Raw genomic sequence first — 20,578 nt, 5'->3', positions numbered from 1 at the left:
ATACTTTCCAGGTCACCGTCCCAGCCCATTGAGCTATTCTCAGTGTGGAATATTGTCATGTTCAGTTACTGTCTGAAAAAGTAAGCTGTTTCTCCTGTGGTAAGCGTTGTTAGATTCAGTCAAGGTTGAAACAGCTCTAATTCAATCATATTTTGACATACCAAGGTGAAATTGTTTATGGTACTTCAGAGTGATGTCATCTTGAACCCTATTAGGTTTGAAAAACCATCATTCAAAATGACATGTGATTTAGTGACACAAACATATTGAGGCAATGAGGACATTTACATAAGTACACCCCTTTCAGACATTTTGTATTTGATTCAACTGTCTTAAGTAACGTTTTTAGATACATCCATGATACATATCTGTTCAAAATTTCAAGTCAATTGGAGCTTTGGTTCAAGAGAAGAGGAATTTTGAAGGTTTTCCCAAATTATCACTGTACAGGAAAATCCATCATGGCGGACCTTATGGGTCCTTGAGGATTTTTTGTTCCCCATGGGAAATGAGGCATGTACACCAAGTTTCAGAAGAATTGGAGCAATGAGTTGGAAATGCCATCGCTTTGAAAATCGGACTTTAGGGCGTGGCCTGTGGCGCCCCCTACAGTCGAAACTGTCCCATATTTGGTGTGGGGGTACCCACTCGGATGTAGTATCAATGTGCCAAAATAGAAAATGTATCTAATATCTCAAGTCCCTGGTCATAAATTTTCTAATTAGCAACAACATTAGCAAGCCCAAACTCTTTCTAGCATGTGTATTAACAGGGAGAGCCTAACCTGTCAGCTGTGTTGTCGATGCCTCGAGAGAAAAAAAGGAAGTGACCAGAGCTTGCCGTAATGCAGTATAACTGGCCGTACAATGTTTATGACGTCATTCACATTTTAAAAGGCTTTGTAGAACAACAGGCGACTTAAAAAAAAAATCTTACACCCAGCAGTGTGTATTTTTTTTGCCTTCCCTTTCAAATTCACTATTCAAATTACTAGACAAAGAATTATATCCTGAGAAAAGTGGATTTTGAGGGGTATTTATGGGTTTCAGTCACGTGACTTTTTTGTTGCGGCCGCCATCTTGGGGACCAATTCGAAGCCTCTCCTCGGGTCTCCTCAGTGAGAATGAATAATGCAAGAAAAAATATTAATAGGAACTAAAAAGTACCAGCAAATAAATTACACTCATCTAAAGCATTCAAACAATATTGATGGTAAAAGGAGTAGGGAATTGGAGTAGACTCCTCTTCACATGAAAATAAGCCAATTCTAAATGTTTTACAGACTTGGATTTTAACTGCACAGAAAAGTACCTTGTAGTTTCTCTAACAACAGCTCTTCTGCCAGGCCTCACAGCATATCAATTCAGACAAGTTGGCACAGGGCCCTCCTTCAACTCTTGCATACAAACTTGGGTCTTAAGAAACAATTTTTTAAGGTGTTCTGAACACACTTGTGTCCAGGGTGATCTGTAACGTTAGATATAAAACAGATTTGACAGTTTTATAGTTATGTGATTAACTTATCTTGCTTACTGTTGCGATGGGTCAATCACAAACGGGTAATCCTCTTTTTCATTCTGTTAGTAGGGAGGACAAACCCGTTTGAGCGTTTTTCCTGAAATACGTTTTAATAGTTATTCCTGGGGAAATTATGGAATTAAATTACATATTAACTATACTGAAATACGTGTGCACAATAATATCAACAATATTTGCTCAATTTAGACGTTTTTAAAGGTTTTTAATTTTACCTCGAAGCTACTTCCGTTAATCAGCTGTTTGTGAAAAAGAGGCTAGTTTTACGACAGTGACTTTGGATGTAGCCTACTTTAACATGCTAGCTGATTAGCCAGTACGAGTGAGATATGTAAACAGCTACATTAACAAACCTCTTGTTTGTAAAATATGTAGTCTTAAATACGATGGGAACACATCACATAAACAACTCTAAAAGTCCGACACGCCAAATGGTGTCATTTTTTGTCAAGCGTCCCTGAAGCTCAAATTCCGAGTCGGAGTTCCATGAAGCTTTTCATTGCAGTGAATGGGGTGGAGAAGCGTTTCTTCTCTTGTCTGTACTCTTATATTGTCCAGTCGATTTATAATAACATGTTATCAAAGTGGACCTCTAAATTACTTTTCGTTGTCTTTATTTAAATGAATGTAATTTTAATTAAGTTATTCCATTGAAACATAATACATGTAATATAATAATTACGCGACTTAAATTTGTTCAAGAACAACAATGTTTAATATGCATATTTAATAGGAAACCTAACTCATTTTCCAGAGGGAATCAAAAAAACAGTTAATCCATTTTAGCCAATATGGGATACTGGAAAATTATTCCCCGACCCCTAGCAAAAAGGCGATCGAGCAAGCTCCTGGAAAATGTGTAGCTAATTGAAGGCAAGTTAATCTGAGAAAGAGAGAGAAAAAAGTGCACATTTGTTACAAATACTTATTGACAATAAGTTACTTATAAACATATTTATGAAAACTTCATTTTACTATACAACCTCACTGCAAACGGAATGTGCTGCTGCTGTTTCATTTTCTCTTCATACCTGAAATTAGAAATACATAAATTATTAAATATTAATATCAAACCAGATCAACAGCCTTACTAGAGTCAAACTGCCAATATTTAGCTATATAAACATCCTATAAGAGATAAGAATATATGCAGAGGGAACTATTTACATCAGAAATCTTACCTGAAAGAAAAAGATTATATTAGATACACAATAGTTACAAATAATTATACAGCTATCTTCAACCTAAAAGAAAAGATTAATATTAGAAGATACACATAACTACAAATTATAGCCAATGCCCTACTCTATACTGTTGGCTTTTAAAGCCCGCTCAACAGTCTAACTGCCAATGCCCTACTCTATACTGTTGGCTTTTAAAGCCCGCTCAACAGCCTTGCTTTACAACCTATGTAAATCTGACTTCATGATTTAAATAATCATCTAAAAGAGGACATTCGTAAACCCCCTCCTCTTCGTCCTCACCGTCGTACTCTACAACAAGTAAACTACCTGTGCTACAGCCCACTACTCTACCTGGATACCAGCACTCCAACCCATCATCACTATCTATGTACATGTGCTTTATTTTCCTGCCTATCATGTCTGCAGCACTGACAGACAACAACTCCACATACCCCTCCTGAAAATCGGACCATAAATCAAACCACCACAGTCTCTTTTCCCCATCGTATCTTACATGGGAAATGGTCTTACCATTGACCTCCTTTTCCCCTATAACTGTGGCTCTGTACCAGACTTTAGTCCCATCCTCATCAAACCCATGTCTGATGATTTTACCAAGGAGCTGGTCTGCCGACTGCACATCAGGTACTATGACCTTTGAGAGCCCCCCCCTCTTCCTACCTGAATCCTGAACAAGTGCCTGCTGCTTCTCAGCAAGGCGTATAAATTCAGCCTTTGCCTCTGCAAAAACATGTGCTGATGCACACCCATACTGCCTATCCTCAGTGTCCTCCAACTCTAGAGGTGCCTGAACTACACTCCTAAGATTCCTAGTGAGAGTCTCTAAAGGCAATCTTCTCCTGTCCTTACTTAGATTGAAGACACCATTCTCATTTTTCATCCCTAGTACCACCCGTCTAAACCTCAACTGTGCTGATACAGCTAACAGTTTGGATCTCTCACCTAAACTCTCTAGTTGCTCATCTATTTCATCTAAAGTTGTCCACAAGCCCCCATACTTACCGATCTCCAATGTCAGCTTTTGCTTTGTGGCAACATCCCTAACTTCCCTCTCTCTCTCTTTGACCCTAGACGCCTGCAAAATTCTAAGTCTCTCATCCCTAATGGCTTGAGCACGCTCACAGAAAACGGCTCTCTGTTCTTGCACTGATGCTCTAGCTACAGATAACACCTGTGCTTTCCTGTCTCTATCTAACCCTGACAGCCATTCCCAAGACCGATTCTGCTTGAAAAGCATCATGCCCTCTAGTGTGTTGACCTTTGCCCTAGCTTTCTCTCGAAGAAGCCTATCAAACACCCCAAAGTCGCGCTCACAACTGACATTGGTTTTAGGTGCTGAGGCAAGTTGGTCAACCAATTCCTCAGACACATCTGCATAGCGTCCATGCACTAAGTGGTCCGCTAGCATGCTGCTACACACCTTAACCAGGCTGGCTAAAACTATCTCGACAGCCTGCACTGTCAAACCATCAAAATCTATGTCAGTCTTTCTAGTCAAACACTTTAAAACAGGACTATCATGGACAGCTATGTCCTCAAAGAGAGTCACTTCCCCTGTAAGAAGTGAAGCTCCATCCACCTGCCACTCTCTAAGCTTTCTGACAAGCTCCTGATACCTGCCATTCATTACCAGCACATTTTCCTTCCTAGAAAGTGCCTCCCACACAGGATCAACAACTAACTTCCCTACAAGCCCCAAGGCCCGACAACCTGCAAGGAAATGAAGAACATTAAGATCCTCATACACAGCCTCTACTAACCTATTGTCACTTCTATTGGCACAAGAGAAATCCAAAATATCCCTACTCAAAAAATACAAACCTGCTGAGTTGTAAAAGGTGACATTTTCTCTGTTTCCCTTAAAAGGAGCAAGGGGAACAAAATCCGTTCCGTTCCTGTCCATCAAAAATGTTCGAAATTGAACCGGCTTGCCACTCTTTTCACAGCCACGCTCTTGAATGAGCTTACACACTATTCTCAAAAGGTGTACAGCTCCGCTTTCACCACAACTCTTCTGGAAACCAGGGTGCCTAGAGCTTCCAATCTCTGCACTGCCAAAAACCATGTCTTCCCAGGTAGACAAGGCAGTGTTTGCTTGATGGGCCAGACCATCAATGAGATGCAAACCACAGAACAGCTCATTCACCACACAGAGTCTTGCTTTCTCTACCTCACTGCACTGATCAAAGTCCTCAACTATGTCAGGCAGGATACTGGCTCTGTACTGAGCTAGTATTTCATTGAACCTCTTCTCTGTGCTAGCCCTGTCACTCATCAGGTTCTTAATTTTGGAGAAAATGTCTTTCTCACAAAAATCACTAACTTCTTCACCACCACTGCTAACAACATCATGAATCATCTCCCGCACAGTATCAAACATGCACTGGGCAGAACCGGATGCCTGTTCTCTCACACCTAAATGGAGTCTAGTACCATCCTTTAAAAAGATGCCTGCAGTGCCATATTTGTGTCCAAACTTACTTGTTGCATCTGTGCAAAGGGTCAAGTTATTCTCTGACAACAGAGTACTTTGCAGATGCTGTAACGACACCTGTCTTGCTTCCAACACCATATATTTACAAAAGGACTGGCTAGGAAGCCTTCCTATCTTGGACCTGCCAAGCTTCTGCAACACAACTTTCACAACTTCAGATGCTTTGGTGGAACTCACCCCCATAGTTGTGATCAAATCCATGTACACCTCCCTAACAACATCTGAATACCTACCATGCTCAAAAGTGGGGACCTGCCCTTGTATAAACCTGTCTAGTTCCTCCTGTGCGGCAGCATGTTCCCCTTTCCAAAACTGCACTTGCTCATTTAAACTCTGAACCTGCTCTACTAAACTAGACGCTCTACCACTTACCTGATCGGCCTTTCTTTTTAAATAATTAGAACGCAGACTCCCTCCTTTTCTCAATTTTCATTTGTGATAGTCCCTGACTCAGGCCTACTAACCTTTCTTCTAACTCTTCCTTGGCCACTTCCAACACACTGTTCTGAAGCCTAAGGCTCTCGCCTATCTTCCCTCCTCTTCAACTTCTTCTAACCAGGGATCTGGAGCTATGGTTATCTGAGAATCTCTGACTACACTTGTCTAGCTTACACTGCAAGCTGCTGATCTTAACCTCAGCCTCATACAGCTTCAAACCTCTCTCTTTCCTATCATTGTCTATCCTATCTTTCTCTTTAAGCAGAACCTCAAAGTCCTGCACTAATTGATCCCTTTCCTTCAGTTCCCTTTCTAAATCCACAACAACCTTGTCTACGTCCCTGACACATTCCAGTTCGATACTAGGTTCTAGCTCCTGGCTCTCAGCCTGTGTACATTGACCAAAATTAACAGATTTCTCTTCAAAAGCGACCATTTCTCTATGTACAAATCTACGATTCCTTGACAACGCTCTCTTGATATATGTACTTACCCACCTCTCAAGGGCCCTGCGATCATCTACATTTAAAACAAAGTTGTAACACAAAATGTCAACTACACTTTGAATCACTGTACCTACATCCATCAAAGATACAAACCTGTGAATCTCAAACAAGACCCTATTGGTCAACAACTTGATATCGATCTTATCTTTCTCTCCTGATAAATTATGCAACTCTACACCTAATCTCTCACATTCCCTGAACACCATACTACCTTCACTCTTTGTCTCTTTGCTGCAGCTCATGTTGTCTTGCTTGTCGTCTGTCAGTAATGAATTATTAGATTTGAACTAGTAACTCCTCACTGACAGGGGGGGAGGGGTGGACAGTAACAATTGATTGGCTTAATCTTTGTATGAGTTACAATGTGTTGCTGGGGTGTTTGTGTGTGTTGCTGGGGGGGAGGCTGCTTAGCTGGATATAATTGGTTTGTTTACTCTGATTAATACCCAATAAGATCATATCCCCTGTCACTCACTTGTGCCCCTCCCCCCTGTCACTGTGGTAAATTGTAACATGTTCCCGCCATTTTATGATAGACCAATAGTAAGCAGTTATTTGTCCCTTTAAAAAAATAGAAGGGGGTTTAAATATAAGTGCATTTGTCTTTAGACTTTACTTACCAACAATTATGGAAAACAAACTCCAACTCCTTCGAAAGCCACGCGTGTGGATAATCGGCAGCTCGCTGATTTACTGGCTTGAACGCCACCTGACTGCCACACGGCCACGGGACACAGCCACCCTCGGCTTGATGTGCCAGATTGAGTGGATGGGGAAGAGGGGTATGAGATGGGAGTAGCTCCTGCCTCTTCTCCAGAGAACACCGGGTCCAGGTCCCAACGTAATGATCGTACATCTAGGCGGAAACAACCTGGCCTCTCAAACGTCGTGTTCTCTGATGATCCAAATGAGGAACGATCTTGGATGGTTACTGCAAAAGTACCCCAGTACCAAGATCATATTTTCTGATATCATCCAGCAACGGGTCTATCGGAACCATGTACCTGGTACCAGTGTGTATAGGATTGAACGGGCCCGAAGGCGTGTGAATGCCGGCATAGCCGCCTTTCTGGCAGATAGGGGCATGTCTGGCATCCGAAACAGCAACATCCATCATAAGGATGATTGTTATTTTAGGGACGGCGTTCACCTAAATTTCAGGGGAAACTAAATGTTTCTGTTGAATTTCCACTCAGGTCTGAGCAAGATATTGTGAAGACTCCCGCCTAAAAGCAACAAAGGCTCTTTTAAGAGCCACCTAAATAACCCCAAAATATACTTTCACTAATGCGCTCAGTGAAAGTCACGTTGAGCTGATCACTGTCACTCATTCAAATCCAAATGTCCTCCAGAACCTTTCACACAATAGCCTACTTAAATTTGGGATTGGCTAAATTTGTTGTTTAATCTATGTGATATATAATTGTCTCATTATGTGCTGGTGATTGAAGATAATGCAGATCAGTTCACAAAAAAAGTCACTAGATGGCGGAGTTGAGGGAAATATAAAAACGCGCCTTTTTCCGAGTATGAACATACTTTTTTTGTGATTTTTATAGCAAACCTTGCAAGATACAAGTATACTCAAAATAGAAATGTTATATGAAGCCCAATGTACCAAAAACGTCAAAACGCAACCATGTCATGCCACTTAGGCACTGTAAAACTAAAACAAAGCCAGTATAACATCAGTCTGTCGTGGGCATTCCAAGCTACTGTAGGTAGCTACTGTCAGAATTCAGGAAATCACAGGCACTCCTCGGACTTAAGCTCGATTATTAAAAAAAACCCAGCTGGGAAATGTTAGCGGTTTTCAGTCCTGTAGAGGAGACCTTCATGAACAGAATAACATCAAATTGAGGCTGTGGCATTGAAGTTCAGGTTAGTAGCCAATGGCTCAAAGTACTCTCAGCCCATTACAAACGTCTTAAAATGGGAAAACCTCTGTGCCACATACGGGATGGTATTCGCACAGGGATTGGCTCTAATTTGAGTGACAGGTTGATTCACCAATTGAAAAACCCATCTGGGAATTTTGATTTTTGTAAGGGGAGGGCCGAGATTTTACTGTCGCCGTTTGGCTTCCTAAACAGTAATAGAATTAGAAGTTTCTCTAAACCGCGTCGCGTACAGCATAACAGTGAGCTACACTGGCTTAAAACTACAGGTATATAATGATAATTGTACCCATTAATTGTTTACTAGTAATATCTCATAATAAATCATAAAACGTTCATTGATATGTGAGCCATGTTTATTATTTTAACGATTGAAAACGGATGTATCACAGACCGCTATCGTATATGTCGTCCAACAGAGGCTAATTATGCTAACGTCTCAGTCAACAAGCGAAAATTGACTGCTGTTTTCGAAAGTAAATGTACTAATAATATCATCGTACATCGTATTGTACATTAAATCTCACAAGTGTGTTTTTTATGACAATTTTAAATGAGCAATAAGTTCAGTTTAGCATTTGTTGACGCTTGGAACTCCGTTGTGATTACATTGAGAGCAGAACGTTTGTCCTCCCTACGTAGTATGCCTAGGACCGGCCCTGACTAGTATAATACTGTACTCAGCCTAGCTTGTAATATTAGTAAAGTAATGTTTGTTGGAAAACAAAAGAACTTGCCCCCACACCAGGCAAGGTTGCTAGATAGCAACGTTATAACTACATCTACAGCTCATCTTTTCTTTCTAGGCGTAGTGCTAGCTAGCTAAACTGGCTCGAGCTGTGCTGTGTATTATTGTGTGTTAGCTGGTTAGCTAGCTAACACACAGCCTCGAGCTCCTACTGAAAACGTAGTGAAAACGATCTCCTTGTGAAATAGATGGTAGTAAATATCGTCCTGTATGTGTCTGTGCATTGTGACATGTACAAGACTGGACTCACTACTTACCTCGAACAGTTCAGCTCGTAGTTAGCAGTAATTCCCGAGTGTCATACTTCATCCTGGCCACACGGTGGCACTCAGTTGCAGCGTTCCAAACTTAAAGGCAGAAGAAGAGAAACTGTTGGACACAAGACTACACTAGCTAAACTTCCAAAGCAATCGTACGATCATATCAGATATGTATGTCTTTTTTTTTTTATATAGATAGGCTACTAATTTAGCTCATCTTGCATTGCGCTCTTTCAAAGCGTTACTGACTAGAAGGTTCTGAACCCACTTCTATCATTCGTTCAGTTATGAATAGAAAAAGAGTACTTATATCGGACACTTTCAAAGTCAAGAAACGAAGAATTGGCAATGCGACGTTTGGAGCTGTCATTAATGAAGATGGTATGTATTTGATCATCTTGATCTGAGTTTTTTTTCCACTCTAGAAGACAGTTGTAATCTATTCTTTTGTGTATAAATTTTTTTCTTCTCTATTCTTCTGTGTATTTGTATTGTCCAGATGGACCTCTTGACGTCAGAGCCTCATTGCAGTACCTAATGACTCTCTTCCCTCGGAAGCTCTTCAATGACAGCCTGCCTCAAATTGTCCTCAAACACCAACTCTACAGCATGCACAATGACAAGACTTTGGTGGACCGACAGTTGGCAAGCAACAGACGATTTCTCTTAGAGGAGTTCACATTTGGTTTAAAGTCACAAAACCTAAATTGATTTGTCAATTTAGGTTTTATTACAACTCAAGAAAACCACTTTCTTCTCATAATTTTTTGCCTCTCCTTTACAGAGTGAATTGAGGGAACAGGGGGAGCTTCTGATGTTCCAGCTAGGCTTTGACTCGGATGCATTTGGACTGGTGTTCAGGACAGACTACAAGGCCAAGGTCTTGACAGGCGAGGAGGGAAGAGTGACCCAAGGGACAGTGGAAAAGTTTCTAGAGAAAGTTTTGCCCGCCTGCTCAGACCTTAGCTTCAACAAAGACAAGATGCTGAAGGAGTTTCTTTTCACAGATTCAGAGATAACGTATGAAAACAATAACAAAAATGTGCCCTTTACTTGGGACACTCGTTATTACTGGGATATTATCTTTTTGTCTGTCTTAAATGGGTTTTAAAACATTTAAAATAAGTAGAGGTGTACCATTGGCACACACTATTCAAAAGTTACTTTTAAAAGTTTCCATCAGAGAATGTCTGACTTCTATTTGTGTGCTTCCACTTCTAACACATCTCTCATCTTTCTTACCATGCAGGCAACTAGTGAAGTCAGGGGTTTTGACTGTGAGAGATGCAGGCAGCTGGTGGCTCTCCATTCCAAACTCCGGCAGATTTACCAAGTACTTAATACAGGGTGTGTGGTGAAAACACTAGTTATGAACCCTTGACTATATGATTACCATTGTTCATAGAAAGAGCACCCCAATAAATACCCTTTAATATACTGTGTGACTCCCCCCCAAAAATTGTCATTGGTAGTTCTTGGCTAATTGAGCATTGTTTCCTACTCTCTTTCAATCCCCCCCCCTCCCTCCTCAGGCCGTAAATCTGTACTTGGAATGGTCAAGAAATCCAAATATAGCGAAATCTTAAAGTCAGACCTAGAGGAACGACGCACAAACTCACAGGTCAAATTCCAAATGAAATACCACATCCATGACATCATTGGTGCAGAGCTCGTAGAATGGTGAGACAGGATACTGTGTTAATATTTCTATAGATTATTAATATGAATTAGAAAAGTGTACTTGTAGTTATTGTCTGGGATATATAATTAAATGTATATTTAATGTTGGTTTTTGTGTGATTAACTCATCATTTGTTCTTTTTTTTAGTATACCCACAACTTCAGGAAAGCTCTTACGATTTATTGTTGCCTGAAAATCCGTACTTTTGCATCATGGCCACCAATAACACAACTGAACAACTGCACTTCAGATACGAAGTGGGCATCGCGTATTTTACTCCTAGTGGGCTGTGGTTTGTTTATATTTGCCATATTTGTATTGTTTAATTTGCCCGTTGTAAAATATTATGGGTTTATAAAATGTAATTGTGAAATAAGACTGTTTTCTTTCTTTTTGAAGTGATGGATTTAGTCAATAAAAAAAACAATCAGTTTTATTCAAATTTATTGGCTTCCTCAAAAAAAGTGACAATAGCGTTATCCATAAAACTAAAAGGTCACATTGGCTTGAAGTGGAAGTACAGCCCGATGCCTGAATACAACAGTTAACCTCATTTACTTTTAACCCTCGTCTAACAGTTCAACTATGTAAATATGCAAAAATATATCAATGTAGCAATCCTACTTTAATCTGTTGCATGCTAAAAGCATTAATTACAAAGATATCTAGACTTGAAGTGAGATTAAGGTAGTGTTAATCATTTATAGGAGGTATTGAACAGTAATATTCGAAGTGTTAGTTTTAAAATACAGTGAGTGATGTGTAACTTCTGAGAATAATGAAGCAAATAGCTAATTCACATGGTTATAACCAAGGATGATTATAGATTTCATTTTTGAGAGTAGCTTTGTAACCATTTAGAACTTGTGATATAGGTGCCTTCCTTCCTGAAGTTTGTTATGCAGTAGAGATGCTAATGCAAATTGTACATAATTATAAAAAATAAAAAGAAGATACTTATGAAAATGAAAAAAATATACTGTTTCAAATAAATGCCCAAACACCATTTAAAGGTGTCCTCATTTAGTCTCTTCATACCCAAACAGTCCTAACATCAAATATCATTGTAAGGATAATCAGGATTACTGAGACGAAAGACAGCCTCTTCAACATGTTGCTGTCGTCTTTCAGGTTCCTCATTAATGAAGTGTTTTTCATACTGTCTCCTACAAACTAAATGAATACTAGGACATTTTAACCACAGGCTACTGTGCATTGTGCCAAACTTTTGCTGTACGTTTAAGGTGTAAACTTCAAGAAGACACAGCAAGTGCCACTGCTGTCTGCTATGTAATTGTAAAACTGTACAACTTTTAATATCTGCAGAATTAATTTTGGCAACAAGGCTCTCCACTCAAAACAAAACTCAAGACTGTAAACAAACAATAGTAACTACCAGTGGAAGAACAAGAATCTAAAAACTTTCCATGATCATGTTCACAAAAGTTCAAATCCTTGAAGGCCTCAGGAATTCATTAATGTATGTCTGTGTGTTTGTCCACTGTGTGTTAAATGAAGGGACTGGGGAGTCACATTCATCCCTTTTCGAAAACCCAACATTACAAAATAAAGCATTATGTGTTAGAGCATGTAGCTAAGAAATAATTTGAAGTAAATTGTTTTTGTGTCTGTGTTTCCTGTATCTCCCCCTTCACGCTCACCCACCCCACTGAGCTAGACCCCCAGTCCTGATACTTCCTCTTAAGGGGAGTCTTAGAGCAGGGAGCACTTCCTCCTCCTCTTCTTCACGGGCGGGGGGCAGAGGACGGCCCGTATCGCCTCGTCAAACACCGTTTTCAGGCCTCGCTGGGTCAGGGCTGAACACTCCAGATACTTGACTGCCCCTAAGGAACCAGAGAGAAATTTACAGATTTAACCAAGGTGTCGTTACTGTCCACAAAACATTACTATCACTGTCCCACTGGGAGGAGTAATACTTTTCAAGACAGAGATTACACAAATTTACCAATTACATGGAACCAATTCTTTATATCTATACATTTTCACTTCATACAGTTGATTCAAAAGGTCACATATGACCATTGAAACATTACTAAGTAATCGTTACGGTGACACTAACCAATCTCCTTGGCCATAGCCAGGCCTTGTGGGTAGGTGATGGGGGTGAGCTTCTTCTCCTTGAGCTTCTCAATGGTGTCCTTGTCATCCCTCAGGTCCAGCTTGGTGCCCACCAGGATGATGGGTGTGTTGGGACAGTGGTGGCGAACCTCTGGGTACCACTGCAGTAAAACCATGTTACAAATCAGTCAAATAGGCCACTCCCTCGAATTGCTCGCATAGTTTGTTTATGACTCTTGACTGACAATGTACAATACACTACACGCGCAATACATAATCGTAATAATCTACATGATTAAATAAAAGTCATTCACTTCAAAGGGCATTCTTCTATGTTTACTTTAACGGCCCATTTACTGCTACAGAGAGTGCAAAGCTGTAATATCATTCAAAATCATATGGTACTGAAGCACAGGTCTGACTGGCGTGACAATAAGGAGAGGAATTTTCATGCAACTAAAAAATTGCCTATACCTTGGCACGGACGTTCTCAAATGAGGCAGGGCTCACCAGAGAAAAACAGATCAGGAAGACATCCTGTTGAGTCAAAGAGGGAACATCTCACCACCAAAGCCCAGAAAACCACTTTCTTCTCATCATTACACGGTATCGGGGGTTCTCATTTGAAACTCCAGTGTTTTTTCAGCCAATCATTAAAAGTAATTTTTATGACATACACATTTCATGAAAGAGTTTACAAAAATTGTCATCTCACAGTCTGTGGGTAGGACAAAGGACGAAGTCTGTCATAATCTTCCTGTCCTGCTGTATCCCAGAGACCAAGGTTGACCGGCTTACCATCCACCATCACATTGGCAGAGTAGTTGTCAAACCTGTAAGCGAGTCAGTGGCAATGAGTTTGAGCATGAACATTTTTTATAAACCATTGAATTTGAGGAGTACAGATAATTCCACAAGTACATGTACAAGCAAATAGCAGAGTGTTTCTGCCATTTCCATTGAATGTTAACAAAAGTTTATATAAGTATTCACCTCTTGCAATTGTTTTGTTTTTTCAAATTGTAAATGACCCTTCATGAAACAGATCTAGAGGCTTATCAAAACCAGTTTCTGAACCAGTTCATACTGATGTAAACAGACACTCCCAGGTCTGATTAAGATCTGCTAAAAGTCTCTATCTGGATTACCCCCCAATATTACCTTAAGCAAGGCACATACTGTCAAACTAGGGTCTAAATTCCAGGATCCTAAATTCTCTATTCACACATGTGATACACTCCCCCCCATGCCTTGCGTAATATAACTGCATGAGGAAACACTGTTTATGGGAAAGGGTGGGGAGAGGTGTGGTGCACCGTGGTGGTAGGACTACTCACACTGTGGGGATGTACTCTCCTGGGAAGGCATTGGTGGTGTAGCTAATAAGCAGGCATGTCTTACCCACCGCTCTGGACAGGAGGCGAGAAAAGTAAAATCACATCAGTGTCAACAAGACACAGGCTTATGGAGCTAAATGATTGTAGTCCTATACATGGTGTGTGAAAGTATAAAGACAATTGAACCATATTTGGCTCAACAGACATCGCTTAACCCTTGTGTTATCTTCGGGTAATTCTGACCCATCAGTCATTGTGACCCACCGTCGTATTGCGACAGATTTACCGCATACAAAGACAAAGTGAAGCATTTTCTTTTAACAGCTAGGCTGTCTCAGACCCCCCACATTGCAAAGGTTAAAAGAAAATTATTTTAATTTGTTTTTGTATTGGGTAAAATGGCCTTGTTGAAGAGGCCAGTAGCAGATGGAACGAAACTGTTCTTATGGTGTGCGGTTTAGGTCCTGATGGACCACAGCCTTCTGCCGGAGGGGAGTAGCTGGAACAGGGAGTGGCCAGAGTGGGAGCGGTCGGCCACAATCTTCCTCGCTCGCCTCAGGGTCCTCGAGGTGTGCATGTCCTAGGCATATAGCAGCCGATCACCTTCTCAGCAGTGCGGATTATACGCTGCAGTCTGCTCTTGTCCTTTGCAGTGGCAGCAGTGTACCAGATGGTGATGGAGGAGGTGAGGATGGACTCGATGATGGCGATGGTAGAAGTGCACCATCATTGTCTTTGGCAGGTTGAATTTCTTCAGCTGCCGTAGGAAGTACATCCTCTGTTGTGCTTTCTTGGTGAGGGAGCTGATGTTCAGTTCCCACTTGAGGTCCTGGGAGAGGATGGTGCCCAGGAAGCGGAAGGACTCCACAGTGTTGACTGGGGAGTCGCACAGGGTGATGGGGGTGAGTGGGGCTGTATTCTTCCTGAAGTCCTCAACCATCTCCACTGTCTTAAGAGCATTGAGCTCTAAGTTGTTCTGGCTGCACCAGGTCACCAGGTTGTCAGCTTCCCACCTATAATCAGACTCGTACCCATCAGAGATGAGCCCAATGAGGGTGGTGTTGTCCGCAAACTTCAGAAGTGTAACAGACGGATGACTGGATGTGGAACTGTTGGTGTACAGGGAGAAGAGCAGAGGGGAAAGGACGCAGCCCTGAGGAGATCCGGTGCTGATAGACCGGGAGTCAGAGACTTGTGTTCCCAGCTTAACGCACTGCTTCCTGTCAGACAGGAAGTCTGTGATCCACCTGCAGGTGGAGTCGGGCACGTTCAGCTGGGAGAGCTTGTCCTGAAGCAGGTCAGGGATGATGGTGTTGAAGGCAGAGCTGAAATCCACAAACAGGATCCTGGCGTAGGATGCTGGGGAGTCCAGGTGCTGTAGGGTGAAGTGGAGGGCTATGTTAACGGCGTCATCCACCGACCTGTTGGCTCTGTAGGCAAACAGCAGTGGGTCCAGGAAAGGGTCGGTGATGGATTTGAGGTGTGCCAGCACAAGGCGCTCAAAAGACTTAATTACCACAGAGGTCAGGGCGTAGTCATTAAGTCCTGTTGGCCTTGGCTTTTTGGGCACAGGGATGATGGTGGAGGACTTGAGACTGGCACATGGCATGTCTCTAGGGAGGTGTTAAAGATGTTGGTAAACACCGGAGACAGCTGGTCAGCGCAGTGCTTGAGGGTGGCAGGAGAGACAGAGTCCGGCCCAGCTGCTTTGCAGGGGTTCTGCCTCTTGAAAAGTCTGTTAACTTCACCCTCCTGAATGGAGAGTCGTCACTGTAGATGGGAGGACGCCACATGGGTGGGAGGGGGTAGATCAGGACAGTCCAATTGTCTTTCAAATCTACAGTAGAACTCGTTCAGGTCGTTGGCCAGGCAGGAGTCGTTAGTGGAGTGGGGGGCTCTGGGCTTGTAGTTGGTAATCTGCCTGAAGGCCGATTTATACGTTTTTATGGAGACGGAGAACGCCCTCTCCGTCAAGGAACGCCCTCTCCGAGCTCCTCGGAGAGCTCTACGTGTACCTCCTGATTTTCCTGACTATCCGTCCGTCCGTCATTTTACGGATACCCCTTGGCTGTGATTGGTCCGTATTAAGAACCGCTTGCGTCAGGGGCGGGGTTGCCGAGATAAACAGGACAAACAGAATCCTTTGACCGCCATTGCTGTAAGTTTTTACAATTCATATTTCAGCTAAACAGTACATGTAAATCAGCATCTGAATTAAAATGTGACGAGAAATGGGCAGTGTAGTTGCTGAAAATGTGCGTATTTTATTGATGAAACAGCTAATTTGTACATTTGCTCCGACTTCTTGATAACCTAGGTAAATGAACACTCGATGACGACTTACAAAAAACCGTTGCGCCACCTACTCTTCTGGCGGTGAATTGTTTTCAGCACCCACAGCCTTCGGAGTACTATAAATTCAATCAATCCGTCCGACTCCGTCCGTAACGGAGTCGGAGAAGTATAATTCGGCCTTGAGCCCTCTCCAGACAGAAGCAGTGTCGTTAGCAGAGAACTGGCACTTCAGTCTCTCTGAGTACAGTTGTTTAGCCTCTCTCACCGCCTTGCTAAACCTGTTCTTCAACTCCTTGAATCTGTCTCTATCCCCACTCCTAAATGCTTCCTCCTTCTCTGACCTCAACCTTCTGAGCTCTGCTGAGAACCAGGGCTTCGTTGTTGAAGTTCACCCTGGTGCGTGTTGGAATACATCAGTCCTCACAGAAGCTGATGTATGATGTCACAGCCTCTGTGAGTTCATCCAGACTATTGGTAGCAGTCATGAACATATCACAGTCAGTACAGTCCAAGCATGCCTGCAGATCCTCCATAGCCTCACTGGTCCACTGTTTTGATGTCCTCACAACAGGTTTACAGAGCTTTAATTTATGCCTGTATGCAGGAATCAAATGGACCATGGTATGGTCAGAGTGACCCAGTGCTGCACGAGGGACGGCGTGGTAGGCTCTACTGACTGTAGTGTAGCAGTGATCCAGAGTGTTCTCTTCTCTGGTTGGGCATTTGATGAATTGTCTGTATTTAGGGAGTTTGTGGCTGAGATTACCTTTGTTAAAGTCGCTGAGTACGATAACAAGGGAATCCGGGTTTGCTCGCTCCACACTCAGAATCTGGTCGGCGAGCATGCGTTGGGCCTCTTTAACCTGTGGACCCGGTGCCATGTAAACTCCGACCAAAATGAGTGACGCAAATTCTCGTGGCGAGTAAAAAGGTCTAGTTTATAAAAAAATGATTCCAGATCCGGAGAACAATGTTGCAGAATCACTGTCACATCTACACACCAGCCACTGTTGATGTAGAAACAAATACCACCGCCTTTGGTTTTGCCGGAGAGTGCAGTGTTTGATCCCCCACCCACCTGTGTGTGTGTGTGTGTCCTTAACCCTCGTACTGCCTTCGGGTCACATGACCCAAAGGTTCATAACGAACCATCGTTGTGTTTACCCAATTTTACCCAATACAAAAACAAATTAAAAAATAATTATTTTAACCACTCCAATGTGGGGGGTCTGAGACAGCCCGACAGTTAAAAGAAAAGGCTTCACTTTGTTTTTGTATGAGGTAAATTTGTCGCAATATGACGGTGGGTCACAATGACTGATGGGTCAGAATGACCCGAAGATAACACAAGGGTTAAACTGACAAGAAGTGGAGTCAGTGCTTAAACAGCTGGAATGTTATGGAGGTCAAGCACATCCCTGCCATTCAAAAAAAGTAGTTTAAGTATTGGGCAAAACAGACCATAGAATAAAACCTTATCTCTTGAGGTGTAAAACTCATGACAGTAAACAATCAAGTTTTGTGGACAAGAAACAAACAAACCCTTGCTGATCATTAAAAGCTACATAATGCTTAATCGGGTAACCAGGCATCAAACAATATAGAGATTGTATTTACAAGGTTGTTAAACTCTGGATGGAAAGTAAGATGACAAATGATGTCTTGTAAGGCACGCCTTAATGCCCCTGGAATAGTGGAATGACATGGCTTGTGAGGACATTGGGGTATTTATTACTGCCTAACAATAAGACACAGAACCTTCCTGAAGCCCAGATGTGTCAACGGAGAAAATAAATAGGAAAGGATAAAAAATATATATATATTAAAGGGGTGATTGAGTGTTTTTTTTTGTTTATTTCACACTGTTCCTTAAGGTCTCAGAATAGGGTATGTAACATTGGTTGGGCTGAAAATGGCCCGGGTACTGTTATATGCCCGCTCATGCTTCTTGTGAATTTGTCCCGGGAAAAAACGCTAGGTTTTCTACTTTTACGATATGCTCATGAATATATATAGATGAGCGGCGCGCTGATTGGATGGTTTACAACGAGTGAAGCTGCGGCGCAAATACTTTGTTTCAGCACTCACTGAAACAAGGTGGAGACTTTAAATAAAAACATACAAATAAATCTATTGTGTCTACACAACACTGTTTTCAACAGATTGACTAGATAACATTTGAAATGTTTACGTTAGTTGTTTCCACTTCTGTTGTCGAAGCAAACAGGATCAACTTAGGTGGGTAACGTTAGCACTACAGCTTAGCAAACAAACTATCGTGATTCAACTCAGCTTGAGTTAGCTCTAGCTATCTTGCTGAAAAATTGATCTGGACAAACATGCATCTTGAATTGTAGATTTACATGACAACACGGGTTATTTATTTGAATGAAACAGTCAGGAACATGAAATAACGTTAGCCCCGTTGCCAATAAACTAAATCATCAGGCAGGATACGATACATTGCTAATAACTGTTTGCGACAACTTCATACTACAGCTTGCGGTTGTGATGAACATAAGGGAGGAACAGCACCTCTTTTCAGCAACAGCTTCTTAGCAAATCCTGCTTTACATTGTCCCAGGTTTTCAAAACTGTTCTTGGTGAAATGGTTTGAGCAAATGTGTAATTGAGGGTCGAACTGCACAGGGATCTTCTCATAGACAAACATCACAGCCCGTTGAGTGTTTGGTTCCTTAGGAAGACTCTGAAAAGTGTCAGCATTCCCTGTACAGCCTGGAACACTGCATTTATCACCGTAGTCCATTTTCAATATTCTAGAAAAACATTCTTCTTTGTAATTCCGTGGAAGTACACAGAGCAGCGCACAGCAAATTTTGGGGTGTGACCAAGGTACAGACCAGAGCCAAAAAGGTGGCTTTTTTCAAAACCTACCGTTTCACAGCTACATTTTTTAATTGTGAGATTCGCATAGGAAAGAGGTGTCAATGGACTTTGAGGTTCACTGTATGTCCATTTTACCCACTGAACTGTCGTTATTCAACTGTGACAAGGTAAATTCGGTTCTGCAATCAATGACCCCTTTAAATACACAACCAGGTGGAGTTGAGCTATGTCAACAAAATCGACAGGCAATATTTTAGGTGTTGAAACTGAAAACGATAGGGGTGGTAACAACATAAATCGTCCTGTAGCCCAAGCACAGATTTGCCCGATCTACTTAAAATAAAATAGTAACCGCTGCATAACATGGGTATCCAAAAGAGTGGCCATGGCAGACTTGCTCTGGCATGGTATACCAAAACACCATGGACAAGAAAACGATATCACTCATAACTGACTTTGCTAGCATGTATTAAACATTGGGTATGTGTGTTAACTGCAACGCGGGACAGTCAGGCGTTGCTATATGGTGGTATGAGTCGACCCGGGCTCAGCCTATTCGCTGGAATTAAAGGATTTAAACTGCATCCAACCCTAAAAATAGCGACGGCAAACAATTCCATAATTTAGCAGTTTAGTGCTTGCTAGTGTGCGATCATTATAACGAGTAATTTATGCACAATTAAGAAGCACGTCGCAAACGAAGTTTAACTACGCATATATAACTTTCGGTGATAGTTTTGCATTCCAGGGAATATTCTGAGCCTATGCTCATTCATGATTTACTCACACGCACACACCTGCTTCCTAGCTCATCATATCATGATCAGTTAGCGTGAAGTTGAATAAGGACAATAAATAGTTTAATTACATACCCATGACTATGAGTAAGTAGCTAAAGTTGAACTTTTTATCAACTTACCCGTCCCCGACGACGACACACTTTATGGCCTGCATTGCGTCGCAGAGGAGTCTGTCTGACCCTTTCGTTTACTAGCGTTGTGGCTAACTGGCTAGCTAGTAGCTAGCTATTCAGTCTGTCTTTGTCCGAACTTAATCTCAGTAGCTACAAAACTCAGTAGAAAGTCTTTGAATAACGTGTCTGACTCTGACTTGTTCGACTATTATCGAATGTGTTCCGTTAGTCTAATTTAAGTTATTTTGAAGTTACTTTGCTACATTCCCATGCTTTATCGGACTGGAAGTTTTGGAGAAAACAGCAGCCACCACCCCTGCTGAAAAAAAATCACAACGGTG

General features: G+C 41.8%; 3 protein-coding genes across 5 annotated transcripts in view; 1 reads left to right on the top strand and 2 right to left on the bottom strand.

Annotated features, from left to right (window-relative positions):
• dxo (decapping exoribonuclease) overlaps positions 1-9,104 on the bottom strand; it is a 16,646-nt gene extending 7,542 nt beyond the window's left edge. Inside the window, exon 1 of the mRNA XM_067233732.1 lies at positions 9,083-9,104. The gene's annotated coding sequence lies outside the window, so the exon portion shown is untranslated. The remainder of the gene's footprint in view (positions 1-9,082) is intronic.
• On the top strand, positions 8,459-11,201 carry LOC136941277 (inactive serine/threonine-protein kinase 19-like). Of its 3 annotated transcripts, none has more exons than XM_067233736.1 (7): positions 8,459-9,237; positions 9,371-9,466; positions 9,585-9,730; positions 9,870-10,105; positions 10,335-10,432; positions 10,618-10,765; positions 10,914-11,201. In XM_067233736.1, the coding sequence occupies exons 2-7, from the start codon at positions 9,373-9,375 to the stop codon at positions 10,957-10,959; spliced, it is 768 nt and encodes a 255-aa protein (XP_067089837.1). In that variant the 5' UTR covers positions 8,459-9,237; positions 9,371-9,372; the 3' UTR covers positions 10,960-11,201. The 3 variants fall into 3 exon arrangements, with proteins under 3 accessions (XP_067089837.1, XP_067089839.1, XP_067089838.1); XM_067233737.1 differs by lacking the exon at positions 8,459-9,237 and adding an exon at positions 9,249-9,256; XM_067233738.1 differs by lacking the exon at positions 10,914-11,201 and having other exon boundaries at positions 8,459-9,466; positions 10,335-10,418; positions 10,618-10,679.
• On the bottom strand, positions 11,194-20,578 carry LOC136941280 (ras-related C3 botulinum toxin substrate 1). Its single transcript, XM_067233747.1, has 6 exons — positions 20,244-20,578; positions 14,183-14,254; positions 13,561-13,678; positions 13,320-13,382; positions 12,847-13,006; positions 11,194-12,610 (listed from the first exon to the last, which is right to left on the bottom strand). Exons 1-6 carry the CDS (start codon positions 20,276-20,278, stop codon positions 12,480-12,482), a joined length of 579 nt encoding a protein of 192 aa, XP_067089848.1. The 5' UTR covers positions 20,279-20,578; the 3' UTR covers positions 11,194-12,479.

This window comes from Osmerus mordax, chromosome 3, assembly GCF_038355195.1.
Source record: "Osmerus mordax isolate fOsmMor3 chromosome 3, fOsmMor3.pri, whole genome shotgun sequence".
Lineage (NCBI taxonomy): Eukaryota > Metazoa > Chordata > Actinopteri > Osmeriformes > Osmeridae > Osmerus > Osmerus mordax.
The sequence above is the reverse complement of the archived record's forward strand: the minus strand, read 5'-3'. Positions and strand labels throughout refer to the sequence as shown.